Source organism: Loxodonta africana, chromosome 1 (genome assembly GCF_030014295.1).
Source record: "Loxodonta africana isolate mLoxAfr1 chromosome 1, mLoxAfr1.hap2, whole genome shotgun sequence".
Taxonomy (NCBI): domain Eukaryota; kingdom Metazoa; phylum Chordata; class Mammalia; order Proboscidea; family Elephantidae; genus Loxodonta; species Loxodonta africana.
The window spans coordinates 189,085,559-189,112,095 of record NC_087342.1 but is presented as its reverse complement, the minus strand read 5'-3'; the positions used below and the strand labels follow the sequence as shown (position 1 = coordinate 189,112,095).

Below are 26,537 nucleotides of genomic sequence, written 5' to 3'. Positions count from 1 at the left end.
CACAGTGAATTTATGGTTTATTTGATAGCAGTATAGCAGAGTAGTTGAGTCATGGTCTGAAGCCCTAACACAAAATCTAGTTCCATTACTTAGTAGCTATGTAACTTCAGTTAGCTTATGTAAATTATCTATGCCTTGGTGTTCTTATATGTAAAAAGCAGATGAAAATAATATACTTACCTCCCTGGATTATTGAGAGAAAAGTGAAGTCAATACACAAAAACTTCTTAGAATGTAGTAAACACTCTATCAGTGTTATTTTTATGATGATTCTCATTCCAGTATATGTAATTTAACTTACAGAAACATGAGAAGTGAGAAAGTAAAATTATTTGAATATCTCTTAAAAAAAGAAATCAATAAAAATTTTAGTTGTATTGTGTCTGAAAGAGGATGTCTGAAAGAAGAAATAATAACCTGCCTGAGGACTACTAGACTATGATAGATAGATAGATAGGTAGATGATAGATAATAGAGAGATGATACAGATAGATGGTATAGATAGGTAGATGATAGATAGATGATAGACAGACAGACAGACAGATGATAGACAGATGATAGACAGATGATAGATTGATAGATGATAGATAGATGATAGATAGATGATAGATAGATAGATAGATAGATAGATAGATAGATAGATAGATAGATAGATAGATGGTAGATAGATGATAGATATTCCTAGGTGGCACGAAGAGTTTCTGCTTGAGTATTAACCTAAAGGTTGGTGGTCCAAACCAGCCCAGAAGTGCCATGGAAGAAAAGCCTGGTGATCTGCTTCTGTGAAGATTACAGCCAAAAAAACCATATGGAGCAATACTACTCTGTAACACACAGGGTCAATGTGATATAGACAGAGACAGGGATAGAGATAGAGACAGAGACGGAGACAGAGACAGGTACAGGGACAGAGACAGAGACATAAGAAGAGGTAGAGGTAGAGATGGAGGCAGATATAGATGGCTTTTAAATAAATTGTCCCTCTGGCTGAAAATTAAAAGTAGTTCTCAAAGCCAGTAACGGGCTTTTTGGCTATTTTAGAGCCAGGCGATATACATGTCTGCAGAGTATATATATATATACACATATATAGTGCATTTAAGTGTAAGGATAATTAAACTGAAGTCTATTTCATTGGATTTTATTGTTAAGCTTCTCAGTTCACACTATGAAAGAAAATGAGGAAATAGTCTCAATCCATTCTGGGTACAAAAATTCCATTTGCAGTGTTCTTCCATAAAAAATAAAATATACCAGTGCTAAAAATGCCTTTAATGGTGCTGGTGCAATCCAGTCCTTTAAAATTCTCAGTTGAGATGATAAAATTCTGTTTTATCTCTTTTCTCTAGGTTTAATCTGACTATTCAGACTACCATTTCTTGCTCAAAGATAACTCACTGGGATGCAGTAAAATAGGGTACAGAGTATAGATGCTCTTATAACTGAATCAAGGAGATAGACTTCTCTTAGAATAGCGGTTCATAACATAGTTGAATGAACGGGGAGCTCCATGAATCCCCTGAAATGGAACATAAAGTTTAAACATTGCTCTAGAAATCCTCTTTCTTATATCATTTTTTCCCTGGCTGTGAAATATTTCCCATCAGTATGTGTTGTTGTTAGGTGCCGTCGAGTTGGTTCCGACTCATAGCGACCCTATGCACAACAGAACAAAACACTGCACGGTCCTGCGCCATCCTTACAATCATTGTTATGCTTGAGCTCATTGTTACAGCCACTCTGTCAATCCACCTCGTTGAGGGTCTTCCTCTTTTCCGCTCACCCTGTACTCTGCCAAGCATGATGTCCTTCTCCAGGGACTGATCCCTCCTGACAACATGTCCAAAGTATGTAAGACGCAGTCTCACCATCCTTGCCTCTAAGGAGCATTCTGGCCACACTTCCTCCAAGACAGATTTGTTCATTCTTTGGCAGTCCATGGTATATTCAATATTCTTCGCCAACACAACAATTCAAAGGCGTCAGCTCTTCTTCGATCTTCCTCATTCATTGTCCAGCTTTCACATGTGTATGATGTGATTGAAAATACCATGGCTTGGGTCAGACACACCTTAGTCTTCAGGGTGACATCTTTGCTCTTCAACACTTTGAAGAGGTCTTTTGCAGCAGTTTTACCCAATGCAATGCGTCTTTTGATTTCTTGACTGCTGCTTCCATGGCTGTTGATTGTGGATCCAAGTAAAATGAAATCCTTGACAACTTCAATCTTTTCTCCATTTATCATGATGTTGCTCACTGGTCCAGTTGTGAGGATTTTTGTTTTCTTTATGTTGAGGTGTGATCCATACTGAAGACTGTGGTCTTTGATCTCCATTAGTAAGTGCTTCAAGTCCTCTTCACTTTCAGCAAGCAAGGTTGTGTCATCTGCATAAAGCAGATTGTTAATGAGTCTTCCTCCAATCCTGATGTCCCATTATTCTTCATATAGTCCAGCTTCTCGGATTATTTGTTCAGTATACAGATTAAATAGATATGGTGAAAGAATGCAACCCTGACGTACACCTTTCCTGACTTTAAACCAATCTGTATCCCCTTGTTCTGTACGAACAACTGCCTCTTGATCTATGTAAAGGTTCCTCATGAGCACAAGTAAGTGTTCTGGAATTCCTGTTCTTCTCAGTGTTATCCATAGTTTGTTATGATCCACACAGTCGAATGCCTTTGCGTAGTCAATAAAAAACAGGTAAACATCCTTCTGGTATTCTCTGCTTTCAGCCAGGATCCATCTGACACCAGCAACGACATCCCTGGTTCCACGTCCTTTTCTGAAACCAGCCTGAATTTCTGGCAGTTCCCTTTCAGTATGCTGCTGCAGCCATTTTTGAATGATCTTCAGCAAAATTTTGCTTGGGTGTGACATTAATGATATTGTTCTATAATTTCCACATTCAGTTGGAACACCTTTCTTGGGAATAGGCATAAATATGGATCTCTTCCAGTCAGTTGGCCAGGAAGCTGTCTTCCGTATTTCTTGGCATAGATGAGTGAGCACTTCCAGTGCTGCATGTTTGTTAAAACATCTCAGTTGATATTCCATCAATTTCTGGAGCCTTGTTTTTTTGCCAATGCCTTCAGAGCAGCTTAGACTTCTTCCTTCAGTACCATCGGTTCCTGATCATATGCCACCTCTTGAAATGGTTGAATATCGACTAATTCTTTTTGGTATATCAGTATATAACATGCTATTATTCTTCCCATTTTAACAATGCTAACAACAACAATAACACTAACAACAACAAAAAGCTTTACTACTCTAGTCCCCCTTCAACTATTGCTCCATCATTCACTTTATAGTAAAATATACTCATTGTTCCCAAATTCTCTTTTCCTATTCCATCCTGTCTTAGCTGCACTCCACTGAAAACACTCTTTGAAGGTGACCAATGACATTCACATCATTAAATCTAAACGTTGATTCTCAATCTTCATCTTACTTGGCCTATTGCCTATTTGTAGTTAATCACTCTGTCCTCCTTGAAAGTTTCTTCTCTTGATATATCTAGTACAGTACACTTCCCTGGTTTTCTATCTCTCTCTCTCTCCCTGACCTCTCCTCAGTCTCTTTGCTAGTTTTTCTTCATCTCTTCAGCTTATTTCCCTGTCTTCTAAATGTTGAAGGGCTCCTGGGCTCACTTCCTTGGTGATCTCATCATGTGTCATGGCTTTGAATATGTTCTATGCGCTGTTGAACTCCTAAATTCCTATTCTCAGCTAGGACTTCTCCTCTGTGAGATTAGATTGACCTATACGGTGGTACACATCTCCACTTAGATGTGGAGAAGGCAATTCAAACTGGATAGGAATAAAACTGAGCTACTTATCTATTCTTTTCTAGTCCTCCTCTTTTGCTTCTTTTCTGCTTCTACTTGCTTCCTTTCTACTTCTCCCCATCTCAGTAAATGGCATTTTCATTCTTTCAGTTTCTCACACCAAAAACTTTGAAATTATCCAGAACTCCTCTTTCTGTCACGTCCAACAACACAACTATTCTATCTACTGATTCTAACATCTGATTCTATCTTTTACATATGTTCAAAATCGATTTACATCTCATCACCCCCACTGTTATCACCTTGGTAGAAATTACCATCATCTTTCTCCTGGATTATTTCAATAGGATCTTTACAGGTCCTCCTGTTTCCAGTCTGAACTCCTCTCAATCTTGAACACAGCAAAAGTTACATAAATTAAGTCACTTCGCTTCTCTGCTCAAAACCTTCCAATAACTTCCCTTCTCAATCAGAGTAAAAGCCCAATTTTGGAGTACTTAACCTTTAGATAATATAATATGCTAGTATAATTCTACTCTCTTAAAGATATCAAAAAGAGAAGAATCTCTGAAAAGCTAAAATAGTTTTTATAATTAAGGAGAGCATAATTCTAAAATTTAATTATGGATTGGTGAAAAATCAGGTGCAACATATGGCACATTTCTAGTTAGATCACCTCTTCAATCACATCTTGAAGAATACCCTAGGCCCTTCATATCAATTTTCATAAAATTAAAATGAGCATTACAGCATTCTGGAAATACTCGATCTACCTATTTGCTTGCTTTTAAAAAAAAATTATTTAATCTCTCACTTCACAAACTGTATCTTCCTAAGGAAGATTTATAGATTTCAATTTTTCCTAATTCTATCCATAGAAGTTACTAAAAAAAAACCCTGTTGCCAGTCGATTCTGCCTCATAGTGACCATATGGGACAGGGTAGAACTGCCCCACAGGGTTTCCAAGGAGCGGCTGGTGGATTTGACCTTTTGGTTTGCAGCTGCAGCTCTTAACCACTGCACCACCAGGGCTCTCTCTCTTTCTATCTATATATATTTGTTTCAGGTACTGTCTGACAAGAATAAATCTAATTGGATCTAGCTTGAACTTGGTATGATCACTACCTTGACAATGCCAGATTTTTCCTCTTGTATCAATAATTATAATAAATGGACCTAAATTTAGCCACAGCTACTTTAGTCAACTTGGAGAATTTGTTGTTTGTCAATTTGCAGTCATCTTTTCCATAATATTGTCTAGTACAATAAAAACGGACCAACAATTATTTCTTCCATTTTGGAACATCCGTTACTTAGGGTTTATATCGCAGTTTAGATAACGTAGATATACCCTGATTCATTCCTTTTCTTTTCGCCCGAGTTGAAGTCTCATTTATATTATAAACTTCTCAAGAGTAATTTCTTTCTTGGTAATCCTGTAGTGTTTGGTAAAAGAGGTATCCAATAATATTTCTTTTTGATTGAATACACATATATACTATCACAAGATGTAGTCTCAATTTCTTAGTAAAACTAAAAATGTAGACAAAAGGTATTTAAGTTAATCAAACTGGCATGCCTATTGCGTCAAGAGAACAAATTAGGAAGATCAGCTTTTTTTTAGTTTTTTTGGTAATAATTGTAAAATATATCTTCTCTTTTAAATTACTTGCAGCAAGCTCTCTTTCCAAGATTGGCTCAGATCCTATAAAACTCGTACACGATGCTGTGGAGGAAACCACAGACCGGATCTATGGCTTCTTTGCTTTGTTGTCTGACATCATCTCATCTGAGGATGAAGAAGATGATGCTGATGATGGAGACGAGGACACTGGTAAAGGTACCATGCATACAGAGACATATCTAACTACTAGAACCAATATGAAATATGTATTACAGTGACTTACTTATGTTTAAGCACAAATGAGTATCTGGGCTAGGTTAAACCAGAATTAATGCACTCGTAGGTATTAACAGCATATGAACAGGCTGCCAAACGGAGTAAATTTTTCTCTATTTAGTTTTTATCTTATAGCTTATCACCCATTATGGCAAAGATGTGAAAATTAAATGCTACCATTAAAGTATCTTATTGTGGAGAGGGTTTTATTATGCCCTACTATTAATCCACAATAGGAACTTATATTTATATAATTTTTCGGAAAAAATAATCATTTTTCAAGTTTATTTCTAGAAATATTGGAATAACAACATTACAGTAAATATACATATAAACGTTTTATATGCATAAGATATATTCAGGGTCAAATAACAGAAAGGAAAACTGCTAAAATCCCAATCAAAAGTGATTTTATTGAACTAAATGGAAGTATAGAGTGGAAGAACACATTCTAAATATCACAACAAGCATGCAACTAGCTTATGTGTGCTCTCATATATATTAATGAATAAAAAGGAACAGTAAACCCAGATCACACATAAAATGCCAATGAGTGGATATTAAAATAACAAAATACTGTGGTCCTATCTTTTAGATGTTAATTTTTAGGGTCAGCCTTAGTTTTCAGAAATGATGTGCTCAGTCAGCCTTGACTACCAGGAAAGCTCATAACATTACAAACTCTTCTACAACATTGCCTGAATTTTTATTTGTTTGGCCCTAGTTAAGAAGTCAAGATGAACAATAGAGAACTGAAATGAACATAATGTATGATCTATAATGTATAATTTGGATCACTGCCACACTTTTGTTGGCCTTATAAAAATGAAATTATCTCCAATGAATGTACCTAAACAAAGTTTGTATTTAAAACTTGGGATTTGGGAAGTAAAGTAATATAAAGACCATGCTTATTAAAACTAAAAAGTTTTTTTAAAAAAGGACAAAAGAAAATGGGAAAATAGAGAAATAATGTTATTTGATCCTAAAAGTTTTTTTCTAATTTACTGTTTTTGTCTTGGTTTAGGGGAAATAGAGGAGCCTCCCTTGAAAAAAAAAGGTTGGTTGTTTTCACCTTTGTGGGAAAAAAAATTGTTTTACTCTTCTGGTAATGTTAATTTTCAGCCTGACTCAAATATGTTATTCTTGAATTGTGGCCTTATATTTAGTATAGAGTTTTTGATTAAAGATCATATCAAGATCTATAGTTAGGGGGAAAAAAAAAATGATTCCTTCAGATGAAGCTGATCTCATTATTTTTAGGTAGATTTTTTTAATTGATGTCTTCTTCAGTAGATTTGTGCAGATCCATCTACATACAGATAATCATACCTAGTGAATGGTGCAACAAAAGGAGAAATCCATAGCCGTGGAAATGGCCCAGATGATGATGAAGTTCATAGTAGCTATTCTCATTATGGCCAGATTTATTAGTTTTAACTTTTTAAATTGATTTTCTTCTTATTTTATTGTCATTATTATGTTGCCTTTTTAGGTGATGCCTATGGGACAGGGTGGCTGAAATAGTGTGGATTTTAAGGATTTGGGAGGCAAAGATCTCCAAAAGGAGTATGTATCACGTGTCATTCCAGAGAGTGAATTCACTTGGCTATTGCCTGGATGTGGGTGTAGTGGGATTCCTTGCAGCAAGTGCTAAGATTATCAGTGACTGAGTGAGGTGGTAATAAATCTGAAAGACATGAACAAGAACTTCAAAGAGTCAGGAATTTTTAAAGGAAGAAATAGGAATTATGGTCTGGAAGAGGCAATGGGGAGTAAAGGGCACCACCCTTAGGTATATTTTGTGTGCGAAAGAAAGTCAGCACAAGCAATGCTTAATGTAATTATAACGTTTAAGTTACTGCTGCACGTGCTTAACAGCCAGCCCTTGACAATACTAACATTAGCGGAGAATTTCCTGGCCTTTGTTGCTCTCTCCCCAGACCTGCTATGGAAGCAAATCAGTTGCCATCAAGTCAATCCCAATCATGACCTCATGTGTGTCAGAGTAGAATTTTGCTCCGTAGGGTTTTCAGCCACCACTTGTCTGTAGGTTTGCCATACTGTGGTGGTTTGCATGCTGTTGTTATGCTGGAAGCTATGCCACTAGTATTTCAAATACCAGCAGGGTCACCCATGGTAGATAGGTTTCAGCAGAGCTCCCAGACTAACACAGACTATGAAGAAAGACCTGGAAAAAATTGGCCAGTGAAAACCTTATGAATAGCAGCAGAACACTGTCTGAAACAGTGCTGAAAGATAAGTCCCTCAGGATGGAAGTCACTCAAAACACAATTATGAAAGAGCTGCCTCCTCAAAGTAGAGTCTACCTTAATGACATGGATGGATAAAGCTTTCAGATCCTTCATTAGCTGATGTGGCATGACTCATAATGAGAAGAAACAGCTGTAAACATCCATTAATAATTAAAAAAAATAATTAGAACATGGAAATATGAAGTATGGATCTAGGAAAGCTGAAAGTTATCAAAAATGAAATGAAACGTTTGAAGATAGATATCCTAGGCATTAGTAAGCTAAAATGGACTGGTATTGGCCATTTTGAATTAGAACAATCATATGGTTTACTATGCCGGGAATGACAACTTGAAGAGGAATGGCATTGCATTCGTAATCGAAAAGAACATTTCAATTCCTGAAGTACAACACTGTCAGGGGTAGGATAATATCCACATGCCTACCAGTAAGACCCGTTAATACAACTATTATTCAAATTTACACTCCAAACACTAATGCCAAAGGTGAAGAAATTAGAGATTCTTACCAACTTCTTAAGTCTGAAATTGATCAGACATGCAATCAAAATGCATTGATAATTACTGGTGTTTGGAATGTGGAAGTTGGAAACAAAGAAGAAAGTTCAGTAGTTGGAAAATATGGCCTTGGTGATAGAAACAATGCCGGAAATCACATGACAGAATTTTGTAAGAACAACTACCTATTAATTGGAAACATCTTTTTTCAACAACTTAAGTGGCAACATTACAGGTGGACCACTAAAGATGGAATACACAGGAGTCAAATTGACTACATCTGTGGAAAGAGATATTGGAGAAGTTCAGTATCATCAGTCAGAATGAGACCAGGGGCTGACTGTGAAACACACCGTTAATTCAAGTTGAAGGTGAAGAAAATTACAATAAGTCCGTGAGAGCCAAAGTACAACCTTGAGTATATCCCACCTAAACGATGCTTACCTGTGTTTTCTGATTATGCAAAGGCGTTCAACTGTGTGGATCATAACAAACTATGGATAACATTGTGCAGAATGGAAATTTCAGAATACTTAATTGTGCTCTTGAGGAATCTGTATGTGGATCAAGAGGCAGTCATTCAAACCCAACAAGGGGATACTGCATGGTTTAAAGTCAGGAAAGGTGTGTGTCAGGGTTGTATCTTTTCACCATACCTACTCAATCTGTATGCTGAACAAATAATCTGAGAAACTGGACTATATGAAGAAGAACAGGGCATGAGGATTGGAGGAAGACTCATTAACAACTCACATTACGCAGATGACACAACCTTGCTTGCTGAAAGTGAAGAGGACTTGAAGCACTTATTGATGAAGGTCAAATATCACAGCCTTCAGTATGGATCACACCTCAACATAAAGAAAACAAAAATTCTCACAACTGGACCAATAAGCAATATCATGAAAAGGGAAGAAAAGATTGAGGTTGTAAAGGATTTCATTTTACTTGGATCCACAATCAACAGCCATGGAAGCAGCAGACAAGAAATCAAAAGATGCATTGCATTGGGCAAATTGGCTGCAAAAGATCTTTTTTTTTTAATTGTGCTTTAAGTGAAAGTTTACAAATCAAGTCAGTCTCTCATACAAAAATTTATATACACCTTGCTATATATTCCTAATTGCTCTCCCCCTAATGAGACAGCACACTCCTTCCCTCCACTCTCTCTTTTACTGTCCATTCAGCCAGCTTCTGACACCCTCTACCCTCTCATCTCCCCTCCAGACAGGAGATGCCAACATAGTCTCATGTGTCTACTTGATCCATCATTCTTCACCAATATCATTTTCTATCCCATTGTCCAGTCCAATCGCTGTCTGAAGAGTTGGCTTTGGGAATAGTTCCTGTCTTGGGCTAACAGAAGGTCTCGGGACCATGACCTCTATGGTCCTTCTAGTCTCAGTCACACCATTAAGTCTGGTCTTTTTACGAGAATTTGAGGTCTGCATCCCACTGCTCTTCTGCTCCCTCAGGGGTTCCCTGTTTTGTTCCCTGTCAGGGCAGTCATTGTTTGTAGCTGGGCACCATGTAGTTCTTCTGGTCTCAGGCTGATGTCTCTGGTTCATGTGGCCCTTTCTGTCTCTTGGGCTCATAATTTCCTTGTGTCTTTGCTGTTCTTCATTCTCCTTTGCTCAAGGTGGGTTGAGTCCAATTGATGCATCTTAGATGGCCACTTGCTAGCATTTAAGATCCCAGACACCACTCTCCAAAATGGGATGCAGAATGTTTTCTTAATAGATTTTATTATGACAATTGACTTAGATGTCCCCAAAACCACAGTCCCCAAACCCCTGCCCCTGCTATGCTGGCCTTCGAAGCTTTCAGTTTATTCAGGAAACTTCTTTGCTTTTGGTTTAGTCCAGTTGCTCTGACCTCTCCTGTACTGTGTGTTGTCTTTCCCTTCACCTAAAATAGTTCTTATCCACTATCTAATTAGTGAATACCTCTCTTCGTTCCTTCCTCCCTTCCCCCTATCGTAACCATCAAAGAATATTTTCTTCTCAATATGAGCTATTTCTTGAGTTCTAATATTAGTGGTCTTGTACAATATTTGCCCTTTTGCAACTGACTAATTTCACTCAGCATAATGCCTTCCAGATTCCTCCATGTTATGAAATGTTTCACAGATTCATCACTGCTCTTTTTCAATGCATAGTATTCCCTTGTGTGAATATACCATAGTTTATTTATCCATTCATCTGTTGATGGGCGCCTTGGTTGCTTCCATCTTTTTGCTATTGTAAACAGTGCTGCAATAAACATGGGTGTGCACATATCTGTTCATGTAAAGGCTCTTATTTCTCTAGGATATATTCCAAGGAGTGGGATTGCTGGATCTTATGGTAGTTTTATTTCTGGCTTTTTAAGGAAGTGCCAAATCAATTTCCTAAGTGGTTGTATTATGTTACACTCCCACCAGCAGTGTAGAAGTGTTCCAGTCTCTCCACAACCTGTCCAATGACAGCCTTGTTGGAGTGAGATGGAATCTCATTGTAGTTTTGATTTGCATTTCTCTAATGGCTAATGATCGTGAGCATTTCCTCATGTATCTGTTATCTACCTGAATGTCTTTTTTAGTGAGGTGCCCGTTCATATCTTTTGCCCATTTTTTAATCGGGTTACTTGTCTTTTTGTTGTTGAGTATTTGCAGTATCAAGTAGATTTTAGAGATCAGGCACTGACTGGAAATGTTGTAGCTAAAAACTTTTTCCCAATCTGTAGGTATTCTTTTTACTCTTTTGGTGAAGTCTTTGGATAAGCGTAGGTGTTTGATTTTTAGGAGCTCACATTTATCTAGTTTCTCTTCTGCACTGTTAGTAATGTTTTGTATACTGTTTATGCCATGTATTAGGGCTCCTAATGTTGTCCCTATTTTTTCTTCCATGATCTTTATTGTTTTAAATTTTATATTTAGGTCTTTGATCCATTTTGAGTTAGTTTTTTTGCATGATGTGAGGTATGGGCCTTGTTTCATTGTTTTGCAGATGCGAAAAATGTTTAAAGTGTTGAAAACAAAGAAGTAACCTTGAGGACTAAGGTGTGCCTGATCCAAGCCATGTTTTCAATCACCTCATATGCATGCAAAAGCTGGACAGGGAACAAGGAAGACTGAGAAAGAGTTGATGCCTTTGAATTGTGGTGCTGGCAAAGAATATTGAATATACCATGGACTGCCAAAAGAATGAACAAATTTGTCTTGGGGGAAGTACAACAAGAACACTCCTTGAAAGCAAGGATGGCAAGACTGAGTCTCACATACTTTGGGCATGTTGTCAGGAAGGATCAATCCCTGGAGAAGGGCATCATGCTTGGTAAAGTAGAGGGTCAGTGAAAAAGAGGAAGACCCTCTATGAGATGGATCGACACAATGGCTGCAGCAATGAGCTCAAGCATAACAATTGTGAGGATGGTGTAGAGTCAGGCAGTGTTTCGTTCTGTTGTGCATAGAGTCACTATGAGTGGGAACCAACTCGAAGGCACCTAATGACAACAACAACGGGTTCAAACATAGCAATGATTTTGAGAATGGCGTTGGACCATACAGTGTTTGGTTCTGTTGTACGTGGGTTCCCCATGAGTCAGAACAGGCTTGACGGCACCTAACAAAAACAACAGGGTTTTCAATGGCTTTTTCGGAAGTAGAACACCAGGTCTTCTGTCCAAGGAGCCTCTAGGTGAACTCGAACCCGCAACGTTTTGGTTAGCAGACAAGCACATTAACCATGGATGCAAATAAGGGACAGAAACCTTCAGGCTTGCTTGAGCAGATGAAGACCACTCTACTATATGGGGCAAAATCCACTTATTATTTGTTAATTAGAAAAAATAAATTCATAAAATTTTGTGTAACATACAAAAAGGTAAATCTAGTGGAACTGAACTGTGGCAAAGCCATTCAGGAATGAATGTTTTTATCCATCTCTTTGGGAAGACAGTAAGAGTTTCCTGACCAGGACAAAGCACCCAACTCAAGACAGACTTCAGTCAGTGAATTCAGGTTTAGAGTTTATACATTAGTCTATAATTCTTCTTGAGATCAAAAATAGTGTCTTTGTATAAATGTATCTCCAAAGGATAGTGCCTAGAACATGATTAAATTTTAAAGCAATGAGCTACTAATCGTCATCTCAAAATAACAGTTTTTTTATATGTTTATCTCAATTGAAAATGAAAGACGGAAAAACAGATAATGTTTTCTGACTTATTAATTGATTCTACAATAATATCATAAGATTATATTCTCTGTAAATTTGTATCTAGGAAAAAAAAACCTAATAAAAGGTAATTTCTTTCCTTTTGATTTGAATTTCCCTTTGGCATTCTTTAAAATCAACATTCTTCTAAAGATTAGCATAAATTGTAACTCCACACAAAGCTGTTTATTGTTCCATAAATGATTGCCTTTATTTATGAAGTCGACTGAAAATCTATTAAAATGGTTGTTTAAAATACTTCTTTATTTTAAATGTCAGTAATGCTCATTAGCCAATTTAGTTAAAAGAATATATGTGTTTAAACATCATGTACCCTAATGCTTGGAGATAATATACAGGAAACTGGGAGGAGAATTGACCTAGTCCCTTGAATATATTTTCTTCTTAATATTATTAACAAAGTGACATGGAAAAAAAGATAAATAAGGAAACATTTTATACACCCTACATTGAGTATAGAAGCTTTGTGATAATAAAAACCTAGTTGAAATGAATTAAAGAGAAATTTCACTAAAAATCTGTTTTATTTATAAGCTTTTTTTTGTAGAATCACAAAAGCAATGAGAGTTTTAAAAGGAAATGTAGTATTTTACAAAATATTTCTAAAACACTTTCTGAATTTAAAAGCATATTTTTAACATTATCATTAGGGTAGATATTTTATTTGAAAGGATCAACCCTGATATACACTTTTCCTGGTTTTAAGCCAGGCAGTATCCCAATGTACTGTTTGAATGATTGCCTCTTGGTCTATGTATAGGTTCCATATCAGCACAATTAAGTATTCTAGAATTTCCATTGTTTGTTATGATCCACACAGTCAAATGTCTGTGCATAATCGGCAAGACATAGGTGAACATCCTTCTGATATGCTCCACTTTCAGTGAAGGTCCATGTGATGTTAGCAATGATATCCCTCATTCCATGGCCACTTCTGAATCTGCCTTAAATTTCTGGCAGTTCCCTATCAATGTACTGCTGCAACCATTTTTGAATTATCTCCAGCAAAATTTTACTTGCATGTGATACTAAAGGTAATGTTCGATAATGTCCGCATTCTGTTAGAATACCTTTCTATTGGATAGGCAAAAATTTGTATTTCTTCCTGTCAGTTGGCCAGGCTGCTGCCTTCCAAATGTCTAAGCATAGATGAGTGAACACCTCAGTTCCTCAAAACTTCTCAGTTGGTATTCTGTCAATTCTTGGAGCCTTGTTTTTCTCCATTCCCTTTAGTTCAGCTTGGACTTCTTCCATCAATATTACCAGTTCTTGATCCTATGTTACCTCCTGAAATGACTGAACAGCAACCAATTCTTTTTGGTGCAGTGACTCTGTGTATTCCTTCCATCTTCTTTTGATGCTTCCTGTGTCCTTCAATGCATTGCCATGGAATCTTTTAGTATTGAAACTTGAGGCTTGGATTTTTCCTTCAGTTCTCTCAGCTTGAGAAATTGTTACCCATTGGGGATCCATGCCTTGCAGCAGTCTAGCCAATGAAATATACTCGAAGTCAGAAAGAGAAAAAGTTTATTAGGAGGTGACACCAATGGGCAGTCTGGCAACAATGGAGGCTGTCTTTGTGAAGTCCTAAAAAGCAATTTCTACATCAGAGCTTATATATCATTTTTGGAAGGTTTATATAATGTCTTCAACCATGTAGCTCACAAATTGTTGGATGAGTATACATCACAAAACAACTACAAGAAACTATTAAACTAAAGATATGCATGCCGGACTTCTGGACTCTAATCTTTATGTTTGTAACATGCAAAAAACAAAAACTTATATAAAAGTCTCTCAGCTGGTGGAAATGGCCTACCAAGTTTACTCTGACTGAGATAAGGAGCAAGAAAGAAAGTTACGGACCAAAAGCACCAGGCAGCCTTCCTAGCTGCCATCTTGCAGGCTGAAGGCCATGTCCTAAGAGAAGAAAAAAGGAGGTAGGCCAAGGCCAAAAGAGCTGAGAAAGTCCTGCTCCCCATTGGAAAGAGATCAGTGCAGCTGGTATAATAAAAAATGACATCAAAAGTGAGAGTGTGCAAAATGCCAAGCCAAAAAAATGTATAGGTTGCTTAGAGTATCATTATGGCATTAGTCATGTCAAGCTCTCTATCGCCCATTTTGAAAAGGAAAAAACATGCTGTGAGGTATTACGGTCACCAAATGTTGAGCACGTTCTTCCCCTTTGGTTTTCTAATTCCAGGAATTTGCACATTTCATTATAAGACTTTACTTTGTCTTCTTAAGCCACCCTTTGAAACTTATGTTTAGCTCTTTTATGTCATCATTTCTTCCATTCGCTTTACCTACTGTATGTTGAAGAGCAAGTTTCAGAGTCTCTGCTGACATCTTTTTTGGTCTTTTCTTTCTTTCCTGTCTTTTTAATGGTCTTTTGCTTTCTTCATGTACGGTGTCCTCAATGTCATCCCATAACTAGTTGAGTCTTCAGTCATTAGTGTTCAATACATCAAATTTAATTCTTGAGATAGTCTCTAAATTCAGGTTGGATATACTCAAGGGCATACTTTGGCTCTTGTGGACTTGTTTTAATTTTCTTCAGCTTCGACTTGAACTTGCATATGAACAGTTGATGGTCTACTCCACGGTTGGTCCCTCGCCTTGTTCTGAGTGAAGATATTGAGCTTCTCCATCCCCTCTATCCATATATACAGTCAATTTGATTACTGTTTATTCCATCTGACGAGGTCCACATGTATAGTTGCCATTTGTGTTGTTGAAAAAAAGGTATTTGCAATGAATAAGTCATTGGTCTTGCAAAATTTTATCATGCAATAGAATGATATCATTGCTTGCTGAAAGTCAAGGGGACTTGAAGCACTTACTGATGAAGATCAAAAACTACAGCCTTCAGTATGTATTGCAATTCAACATAAATAAAACAAAAATCCTCACAACTGGATCAATAAGCAACATCTTAGTAAACAATGAATATATGGAAGTTGTCAAGGATTTCATTTTACTTGGATTCACATTAAATGCCCATGGAAATCAAAGGGTGTACTGTATTGGACAAATCTGACGCTAAGACCTCTTTAAAGTGTTAAAAAGGAAAGATGTCACTTTGAGGACTAAGATGTGTCTGACCCAAGCCTTGGTATTTTCAGTAGTCTCACATGCATGTGAAAGATGGACAACGAATAATGAAGACCTAAGAAGAATTAATGCCTTTGAATTATAGTGTTGGTGAAGAATATTGAATGCACCATGGACTGCCAGAAGGACAAACAAGTCTGTCGTACAGCCAGAATTCTCCTTAGAGGCAAGGATGGCAGGAGTTTGTCTCGTATACTTTGAATATGTTATCAGGAGGGGCTCGTCCCTGGAGAGGGACATCATGCTTGATAAAGTGGAGGTTTAGTGAAAGACAGGAAGATCCTCAATGAGATGGATTGATGCAGTGACTGCAAGGATGGGCTCAAGCATATCAATGACTGTGAGGATGGCTCAGAACCAGGCAGTGTTTCCTTTTGTTGTACATAAGGCCGCTATGAGTTCGAAGTGACTTGAAGACTCCTAACAACAGCAACAACAGAGTTTAACATCTTGTTATTTTTCCATACTTAAATATTGTAGTGTAAAAAGTATTTCATTGGTAATCTATACTGGTAGCTTCTTAAAACACTTGACTTTCATTCCTCTAAATGATTCTTCATTAATACTCTTTCCAATTCAGATCTATTCAATTAATATTAAGCCATTTAATATGACCTAAATTATCAGGCTATAGCATTGCTATTTATTCGTCTGCCCTGTGCCTGCCTGGGGTAAAAAACTGCCTGGGGTATATTATTTAAATACTTTAAAATGTTAGTTTTGTTTGTTCCATTATAGCTATTCTCACCAAAATAAAAATTCAACCTGCTCGTTATTCATGGGTGGAGTTTGCAGTTCTAATTTGAAGTGGAATCATAGTCTGAAATAATATCAGGGCTGAGGGATTTATTATTAAACACATTATTAATATGGATGAAAGTTTTGAATCTGCTATTCTGTGGCCTTATTTCTTACATACAAATACACTTTAGGGTATTAAAATGTAGTGCCTACTGTCTTTATATTCTTTGTACATATTTATCTTTTCACTTGTCAAATTTTTTAAATATTAAATTCTATCACCAAATACTCCATGATGTAGGTCCAAAGCACTGAACAATTACAAATATTATTTTTATTGTATAATTATCTTTAGATTATAACTATGAAAACCAAATACCTTTGTAAATCACATTTACTGGAAAAATTAGGTACTGTGGATATGGTGGAGTATCCTTTCTTTTCTGGAACAGTCCATTCAAGTAGGGTTCTTCACACCAGGTACACATCGTGGATATGCAAACACTTCACTTTCTAACGGCTGCACAAACACAGATAGCTTTGAAGGAGTCAAATCCCACTTGTATACTTTCGTTAAATTGATCTGCTCAATAACACAACTGAGTTTATAATAGTTCTACTTCCATTTTACATGATGAAAAGCCTTCACCTGTCCCAACATTGCTAGAATGCCAACCAAAAAGACACTAAACCAGTGGTCCTTCCTGTTCTGTCAAATGCATATGTCTGAAAAGGAAGGAGCATTGTGATATGTGGGTGTTCCATATTCTGGTAAGGTTTTCTGAAGTCAGAGATATGGTAGAGTGGAATGGTGGGAGCAATGGCAAGTTTCATGTGATAAATTTGTCTTTTATTCAATTGAATAACCTAGAAGAGTATATGGCTCTTGAGAGAGAATTCCAAGAGTGCAAAGCAAAAAGGACATCAGCAGGCAATACTGAAAGCTAAAAATGGCTTTTATAATTTTGAATGTAACCTATTCTTTCCACTTATTTTCAATACTTGTTCCTAGGAATTGTCACTGGCTTGAAAGGAAAGCTCTTTGAAACAACCAAAACAGTATAGGTTGGTGACATCGATTCTTTTAAATATAACTGGGAAATTTTCTAGGACAACTAAGCTTTTAAAGATCCCCAAATAATAATGTTAAAAGTATGTTTTCAAACCCAGAAGGTAGTTTGGAACTATTCTGTAAAATGTTACATTCCCTTTTAAAACTCTCATTGCCTTTGTGACTCTGAAAAGGAAAGCTTATAAATAAAAGCAGATTTTTAATAAAGATCCATGGCGGCCACATTTTGTGATTTCCTTTCAGATTAATTTTGTATTGTCCAGTAAGGAATTTAAAACCCACCTTATCATATTGTTTTGTAAAATACTTCATCAAATTGTAGTCAAACCTCATCTTATTTGATCTAATAGACAATGTCTGATAATTTCTACCTCCTATTGACAAAGATTAAATTACATGCTGTTGTGAAACCGATTCACTATGTGTGTATATGTGTAAAAATGTGTATATCACTTATTCTTTACGTATTATTATATTATATATATAATATCTTCTATTAAAAAAATAAAATGATTTGCTAGCTGCTGAATGGATATACAAAATCCAAATCCAAACCTATTGCCGTCGAGTCATTTCCAACTCATAGCGACCCTGTAGGACAGAGTAGAACTGCCCCATAGAGTTTCCAAAGAGCGCCTGGTGGATTCAAACTGCTGATTTTTTGGTTAGCAGCCATAGCTCTTAACTACTATGCCAGTAGGGTTTCATATTATATATATATTTCTTTTTTGATTAATACCTTATAAAATTTTATCATTATGGCTAACAAAATAATTGGAACTATTTCTTTTATATCTGGTTCTTATTCAATTATTCATCAAAGTGTACCATTAGAGTTTGATGTTCCCCAATGCGTATTGAACTACCAAGCCTTTTATCATACTTACAGCTTCATAAGCAACTTAAAATTGACTTACATATTATATGACATCAATATAAATAAAATAATGCACAACAGATTTTTTTGTTATAAGAAAAACATATTTATTATATTAAATATATTAAATCTCATTATTTTAGTCTTTTCATCTACTTTTAATAACATATCTTACAAGTGTTTTTCAAACCTTACTGCTTTCTTGGTAATTTCCTTGCTATAAAAATTAAAACTTGATTTGAATTGAAGAATAAAACTATATTTTTTTGTTGGAAAGTAAGTCTGATTTGGATGAGAGGCTTAAAACCAAAGGCTAGCCTTGCGGTTAATGTATATGACCAATATTTTCCATAAATTAAGTGAGCAGCAGAGCTGAGATTTAGATGAAATATATTTAAAGCAAGAAATGCACTTAAAGCAGGTAAGATAAAAGCTTTTTATCTACAAGTAATAAAATTTACAATATTTTCCTTTTCTCAACCCTAAGTATGGCTGCTAACGAAAGGGTTGGCAGTTAGAATCCACCAGGTGCCCACTGGAAATCCTATGGGGCAGTTCTACTCTGTCCTATAGGGTTGCTATGAGTCGGAATCAACTTGACAGCAATGGGCTATAGGAAGTTTTAAAAAACGAAAAGAAAAAATCAAAAAAACAAAACCTTTGCCTTCAAGTGGAGTCTGACTGAGACCCTAGAGGATAGAGTAGAACTGTCCCATAGAGTTTCCAAGGAGCAGTTGGTGGATTTGAACTGTCAACCTTTTGGTTAACAGCTGAGCTTTTAACGACTACACCACCAGGGCTCCTTTCTAAGTACACTGATTAGAAAAGGTACTGTAAGTAATAGTACCATACCTAACTAGTTATACCTGTAGTCATTTGGAAAGTCTGATAAAGCATTTTTAATCCTGGAAATTTAGGAATTAAATCATTATTAGTATGGGGTAAAAAATTCTACTGTAAGTAATGTGTTTTTCGAACCTTTGCTTCCAAAAAGATTGAAGGTGGCATTAATCAATGGTTCAGTTATGAGATCATTTAAAATAATTTTCTTGTTGATTCTCAATGTGCTTTTGACACAACTTAGGAAAAGACCAAAACAGTGAACGGCTTTGTCATTGTAAAATTGTCTCATCTCTGTGTGTAGTATATATGCAAAAGGCATATATATGTATACACACACACAGCACTTGTATCTTTAAATGTAAAAAAATAGGATAACTTTGTTGAGGAACTTTATCTCTTTTTAGCTGTAAATTACTTTATCTATGAGTTATCCACAGATACATGAACTATTTGTAAATCTCCATATATCTCATAAATAGGTCTTTCTAGAAAAATTTCAATTTTAATGTTTAATTATTTATGAAATTAATAATATATTAACCATTATATCTTTAGAGTCACAAGATATAAAAGAAAATTTATAATTTTAATATAAACTTTAATATACACATATATATTTTCCAGAAAAGTGTGATGGTGCAATCAAGGAAAGAAAAAGTTCAAAGATAAAAAATATATTGTTTATATATGCTTTATGTATATATATATATATCCTCCATATATGCTCAGGTAAGGACAAAGGTTTAGATCCTACTTTTTGCATCCACAACAACTCTGGGGATTTTTTTGGAGAAGTGGAACAAAATATGAACTCAAAAAGAAGAAGAAAAGATGTAAAATTTTTAAATGTTAAAAAGAGCTTGTTGATATATATATTTCAAATAGATAGTGAAGAGTGTCAAGATATTATAGTACTTAGAGTACATAAACCAGATTTTTGAAGGTATATAACAATTTTATTTTTAAATGCCAACATTTGCAAATAATCTGTAAATTATATTGTTTCCTACTCTTTCGTTTATGAAGAAAAGTCTTAGATGTTATTTTCAAAATGTAGGAGGAGACAGAGTTTTTCGAAATTCTTTAAAAAATAAAAGGAAAAAAAAAACGACAATTGTAATAGAGAATGAACGCTTGCTTTCTGGGTATCTTAGGGTTTTGCGTGAGAACGATGCATGGAGACTAAAGATTCCACCATGGTCAACAATGTGTGTCCTTAGATAACCACTATTACAGAACACTGATAGGTTTTATCCCTTCTGGAATTAAGCTCAATCAACAAATTTATTTCCCATTTAATCTTTCCCAAGTGTTTTCTCTGTGCCAAACAATGTGCTAGGTGAAAATGAGCATGTAAGTATTGGCTTACAGCATTCCCAAGGGCTGATGATGAATGTTTGCTAAATAAGATAGTAAATAAATGACTACAATGGAGCTTTTATGTGTATTGCTAATAAAGGTATTATTCTTTACTAGTATTAAGATCAGTGTAATGTGGTACTCTACAGCTGAAGTTGTTGCTAATAAGTAAAAGACCACATTGTCAGCATGAGTACCATGTTGAGGAAATTGATGAATAAATGTTATTGTTGTTAGGTGCTGTCGAGTGAGTTCTGACTCATAGCGACTCTACAACAGAAAGAAACACTGCCCGATCCTGTGTCATTCTCACAATCATTGCTATACTTGAGAATATTGTTGCAGCCACTTGTGTCAGTCCATCTCGTTGAAGGTCTTCCTCTTTCTTGCTAACCCTCTACTTTACCAAGCATGAGGTCCTTCTACAGGGACTTGATCCCTCCTGATAATATGTCCAAAGTATGTGAAATGTAGTCTCTCCATCTTTGCTTCTAAGGAGCATTCCGGTTTTACTTCTTCCAATGCAGATTTGTTTGTTCTTTTAGCAGTCCATGGTATATTCAATATTCTTCACCAACACCACAATTCAAAGGTGTCAATTCTTCTTAGGTCTTCCTTATTCATCGTCCAGCTTTTGGATGCATATGAGGTGGTTGAAAATACCATGGCTTGGGTCAGGCAAACCTTAGTCTTCAAGGTGACAGCTTTGCTTTTTAACACTTAAGAGGTCGTTTGCAGCAGATTTGCCCAATTCAATGTGTCTTTTGATCTCTTGACTTCTGCTTCCATGGGTTTTGATTGTGGATCCAAGTAAAATGAAATCCTTGACAACTTCAGTTATAGAGTTTAAAACAGTCATAGAAACTATAATTTTTTTTAGCAGGTATACAGCTTTTCAATTTATTTTGTACTAACAGTTCTAAGTACATCATAATGGATATATTTATCTCCTTTCACAGTTTAGTTTTACTTAAACTTCTGCCTATAGTAAGTCTGTATATCAGAATATTCATTATAGCATTTATGTTCTTTTGGGATATTTAGTTTTAGAAGAAAATAATATTCTCCTAACAAGAAATTACATTTCATAATGTCTTTTCCTACCACCTAGCTTCAAAGTTAAGAAAAGACAGTCTTAGTCTTTGAGAGCCTACTCATTTTTTTGGCACAGGAAAAACTGATCTCCAAGTTTATGGGAGTGGTAGCTTTATGTGTTATGGATTTATTTCTTGCCTTGGAGTAAAAAACTAGAAGCCCCTCTACCTTGTGCTTAATTCCCTTTCTTCCTATCTACTTGCTCTTGGAAATAAGGACTGTTTTTAAACATGGACAAGACCCAAATCTGAAGGCTGACGTTCTGTGAGATTGTACCTCATGCATGTCAATGTCAGGGAAGAGACTCTTTTCTCCTTAGGGCAAAACAAATTACATTCTCCTTGTATTGTGTTTTTAAATGTCACAAAACTCCTTAGGTTGAAAAGAGCCCAGTAAATTTAAACTCAATTCTTCCATTGTGTATTTTCCTTACTTTATTCAAATCCATAATAGCTCTTTGCAAGGAAGGAAGATGAGAAAGAGCCAGGAAATTTGAGCATCATAAATATTAATGACTTTAGGATTAGACCATTGAGAAGGTTGTAGGGCGTCATCGGGAGTAAGATAGATGGAAAAGTTTTCGTGCCAGAGCTTTCATTGCATCCATCTTTGCTGGCAGCTTCAGTGGTTTACATCAGGCTAAACATTAAGTGTCTGAAAAATGTGGTGAGTGAAAAAAGGAGGCAGAGAAAAAGACGATGAAACTTGTTAAAATGCATAGCCTTAGAATTTGGTCGCCAGGCCCAAAACCCATTGCCCTCAAGTCAATTCTGACTCTTACTGACCTTATAGGACAGAGTAGAATTGCCCCATAAGGTTTCCAAGGCTGTAATATTTACAGAAGCAGATTGTCACATCTTTCTTCTGCAGAATCAGTTTGAATTACCAACCTTTCGGTTAGCAGTTGAGCATGTAACCAGGGCTCCTTGGTTACTAGGTCACCACACTACACACTCACCTATTTCTGATGAATCAATTCCGACTCATAGCGATCCTATAGCACAGAGTAGAAGTGCCCCAAAGGGTTTCCAAGGCTGTAAATCTCTATGGAAGCAAACTGCCACATCTTTCTCCCAAGGAGTGGGTGGTATGTTCGAACTGTAGACCTTTTGTTTAGCAGGTGAGTGCCTTAACCACTGCATCACCAGGGCTCATCTGGTTACTAAGTAAGCCCTGATAATATTGTTAAGTAGATACATTTATCTTTGGGCCTCTTGCCTGAATAAGTCTAGATCAGAATTCAGCTTCATACATAGCTGCACTCCCATCTCTCACCACCCACATCATTTCATGCCACACAGGGAACCTAATACTTTACCTTCTGCCTGTCTTTCCCAATATTGATCAGACCTGTGACTACAGGGGGCAAAGCCCAGAGAGTACAGACAGTGAGCTTTGATGATGCAACATGACAAAAAAAATTGAGGACAAAAGGGAGATCTGGTGGATGATCCAGGGTAACTTCTTAGGTATCTGCGTTACCTTCTCAGGTATAGCAAGCTCTGTGTCCCCTGAATCAGGAACTTTAATAAGAAGAATTCATTCCAATCAAATAAAGCTAGCAGGAACCAGGATGGTACAAATAACAAAGGGCAATATCAGAGCTTGAGGGAACAGACCAATGAAAGCAAAAAATCAGGGGAAATAATAAGGCTGAGACGTCTCTCAGGCCCAACCATTCTATGTAATTTTTGTTGGAGCAAGGCTAATTTCAGTGTTGCTACATTCCTACCTGAAGGCAAGATTGGATAAACAACTGAAAGGCATATGGGTGGGAAGCTGTTAGTTCTAATTTTATTCACTGTTACTTCTCCAGCTCTGTACTGTAATTTTTTTTTCAAAATCATTAGAAACTAATGTAGTTGGATACAAATGGCCTAAAGTTTTAGCTTTCTCAGATTATGTTTTGTCATTTAGAAAGGGCCTGTTAAAAAACAATACAAACAAAACAAACAAACAAAAAAAGCAAAACAGAACCCTCACTATTGGTTCTCAGCCTCATGTATCTGTTTCAGCTGGTGCGTTAATAAGAATTATTGTGTTTGCAAGAGACCAAAGTGCAAGTCAAACTGGCTTAATGAAAAAGATCCTTTATTCATTCAAGAAACTGAGATACAACAGTAGTAATAGCTTCAGGAATGGGGGATATAGGTTTTTATATAATGCTATGAGTAAGTGCTCTCTCTTCACTTCCTAACCTGGCTTTCTTTCCTCTTATTTATGTATTTATTTTTTTCATTCTTAGACAGGCTGTCCTCCCCTAGAGGCGATGATGGTCACCAGAAGCTTGAGGCCAAAATTTCTTTCCTTTAGCAATTCAGGAAAAGAGCCCATGCTCTTTCTCAAGTGTTTCAGCAAAAGCAATGTGGTTGACTCTTATTGGTTTGGGCTGAGTAACATACACTTCTTGGAACCTATCAATTGCCCAGGGAGATGTCACATGCTCTTTGTCAAGGCCTGGGGAATGGGCCCACACCTGGAACTAAAGTGTGGAATTAGCATCACCCAACCACCTGTATTGAGATTGGAAAAGGGTATTACCTGAAATGAAAAAAGGTATTGTTTTAAAACAATGGATTCTAGCAGAAAATCTACAAATGTCCAGGTCTCATTTTTGTTTTTGTTTGCTTTAATTTGGAATCACAGATTACCTCCTCTCTCAGATTTACTGAATCAGAATTTCCAAAGGTAAAGCCTTTGGCAGATGTATTTTTATATCTCCACAATGTTTCTAATTCACAACCAGAGTGAGACCCACTGCAACCCATAAGAAGAATTCTAATAATAGGAGTTTTTTTTGTATTGTGAGACCTGTAAAGAAAATCTTTGAGAATAAATGGTTAACTGCATATTTGGTTTACACACAGTGACTGCTCTGGTAAATAAATTCTGTATTAAGAAAATAGCAAACCATGAATGATAAAACATAAACTGTTAATCCCACTGCCACATTGACCTAGAACACTAGGATAATTATTGATAATTGATGCTCATCAGTGGAACATATCCAAACTTTAAGTGTGATCAAAATAGTTTCTAACAAATGCAATGAGAAGATGTTTGTGTTGGTTCCGCTTCTGTATTAGTCACTTAACCTCACTGGCTCTCAGTTCTCATGTCTGTAAAATAAAGATGATGGACTTACTGATCTCCAGGTTCTTTGTAACTATGATATTTTATGGTTTTATGATTGAACTGAGATGTCTAATTAAGAGTTTTACCAAGAGTTTCATCTAAACTAGGGGCTTGCCACTCAAAGCATGGTCCATGGATAAGCAATGTTAGCATCACCTGAAAGCTTTGTGGAAACGCAGTCCAGGATCTATCATAGACCAATTGAATCAGAATCTACATTTTAACAATATCCCCAGGTGAATCATATTTGCATTAAAATTTGAGAAACATTGGTCTAGACAGTAGTTTCTACTTCTGATTGTGAATCTAAAGACAGCTGAGAATTTATTTAAACTGAAGATCCCTAGAGACTTTCTCATCATCAGAGGGTAATAGACCAAGTTCGGCCTCTGCTCTGGAATCTTTTTTAAAATCTCTCCAAATGATTCTGATGAACAGCCACATTGATCTCATTTAGCACATCATCAAATATGAAGCACACATACCAACGTAGCCAAAATTTTCCCCAAATCCTCAAAGCCAACCAAGGCTATCTTATGGAAGGTACTCTACAATCAGTGCCACCTACATGTGGGTTATGAATACATGCTAAATACTAGCTCATTTTATAGGTGGAGAAATTAAAGTTTCAAGATTAACCTGGGATTATACAGTTAATAAGATTTTATATTTTGAATTTTTGTATCGTAATTAACAGTATACAGGGTTGAGCCTATCATTTTTTCTTGATAAAGTTGAGCTAATTTTATAAGTAACCAAATATAACAAATTAAAGACCCAAAATACTTTAATGTTTATGGGATTCAACATCCCGAAGCACACTGTCCTCAATATTTGCCTATCATTTTATCTGGAGTGTATGTCCACTTAACCACAAATACTAGGTGCTGGGGGGAGGGGTGGTGTTCCTCTGTATACTCTTCATTAATGGTTAGTAGTGTACTTTCTTCAACGTTTTTAGTTAATCCATGTTAGGGAAAATTATCAAATAATCAAACAAAGTATAAGTACCCACAGATTATTTGGTAATTTTTTTTAAATATTGAGAATTCAATAAAATATTTTCCATTAGCTTTCTTCAGTTAGCCATTAAATAGATAACTCTATTTATTTAGTCATTTATCATAATTCAACTTTTGTGTCCTAGTAATAATTGGCAGAATCTTACAAATAGAGATTCTATGTTTAGATGAAATAAATAGAATTTTTAATACTAGAGAAAAATTGTAAGAAGACATTTTATATTGTCTAGTGCTTGTGAGATATCTAGACAAAACCTAACGATAAAAGGTATTCTTTGAAATCCACAACCCTCACAATAATTTAATAAACTCCGTCATCATCTAAAAGAATCAGATGGTTGCCGTAGTAACGGAGATTATCTTTTTAGCTTCTTGAGTCTGTCATTCTAAAATCTTGAATTGATAATATTTTGAATTTATTAAAGGCGTGCCATATAGATAAAGAAAAATTGCATGCTTTAAACTGGCCATGTAAATCTCATGCAAAATTACAAACTCACTCTCTGCTCAGCAATGAGCTTTGCTATGATTGTGAGTAGATCAAACCTATTTATCACAAGGAAATACATATAGTATAACAAAATGACTCAGAAAGAC

At 36.0% G+C, this 26,537-nt stretch overlaps 1 protein-coding gene across 5 annotated transcripts in view; it reads left to right on the top strand.

Annotated features, from left to right (window-relative positions):
- The window catches only part of LOC100656542 (triadin), a 179,528-nt gene that overhangs the window by 112,278 nt on the left and 40,713 nt on the right, over positions 1–26,537 (top strand). For 4 of the 5 annotated variants that reach the window (XM_064290421.1, XM_064290415.1, XM_064290422.1 and 1 more), the window contains exons 3-4: positions 5,468–5,632; positions 6,720–6,752. In XM_064290421.1, coding sequence (XP_064146491.1) covers positions 5,468–5,632; positions 6,720–6,752 — 198 coding nt within the window. The remainder of the gene's footprint in view (positions 1–5,467; positions 5,633–6,719; positions 6,753–26,537) is intronic. The other variant, XM_064290419.1, reaches the window with a different exon arrangement.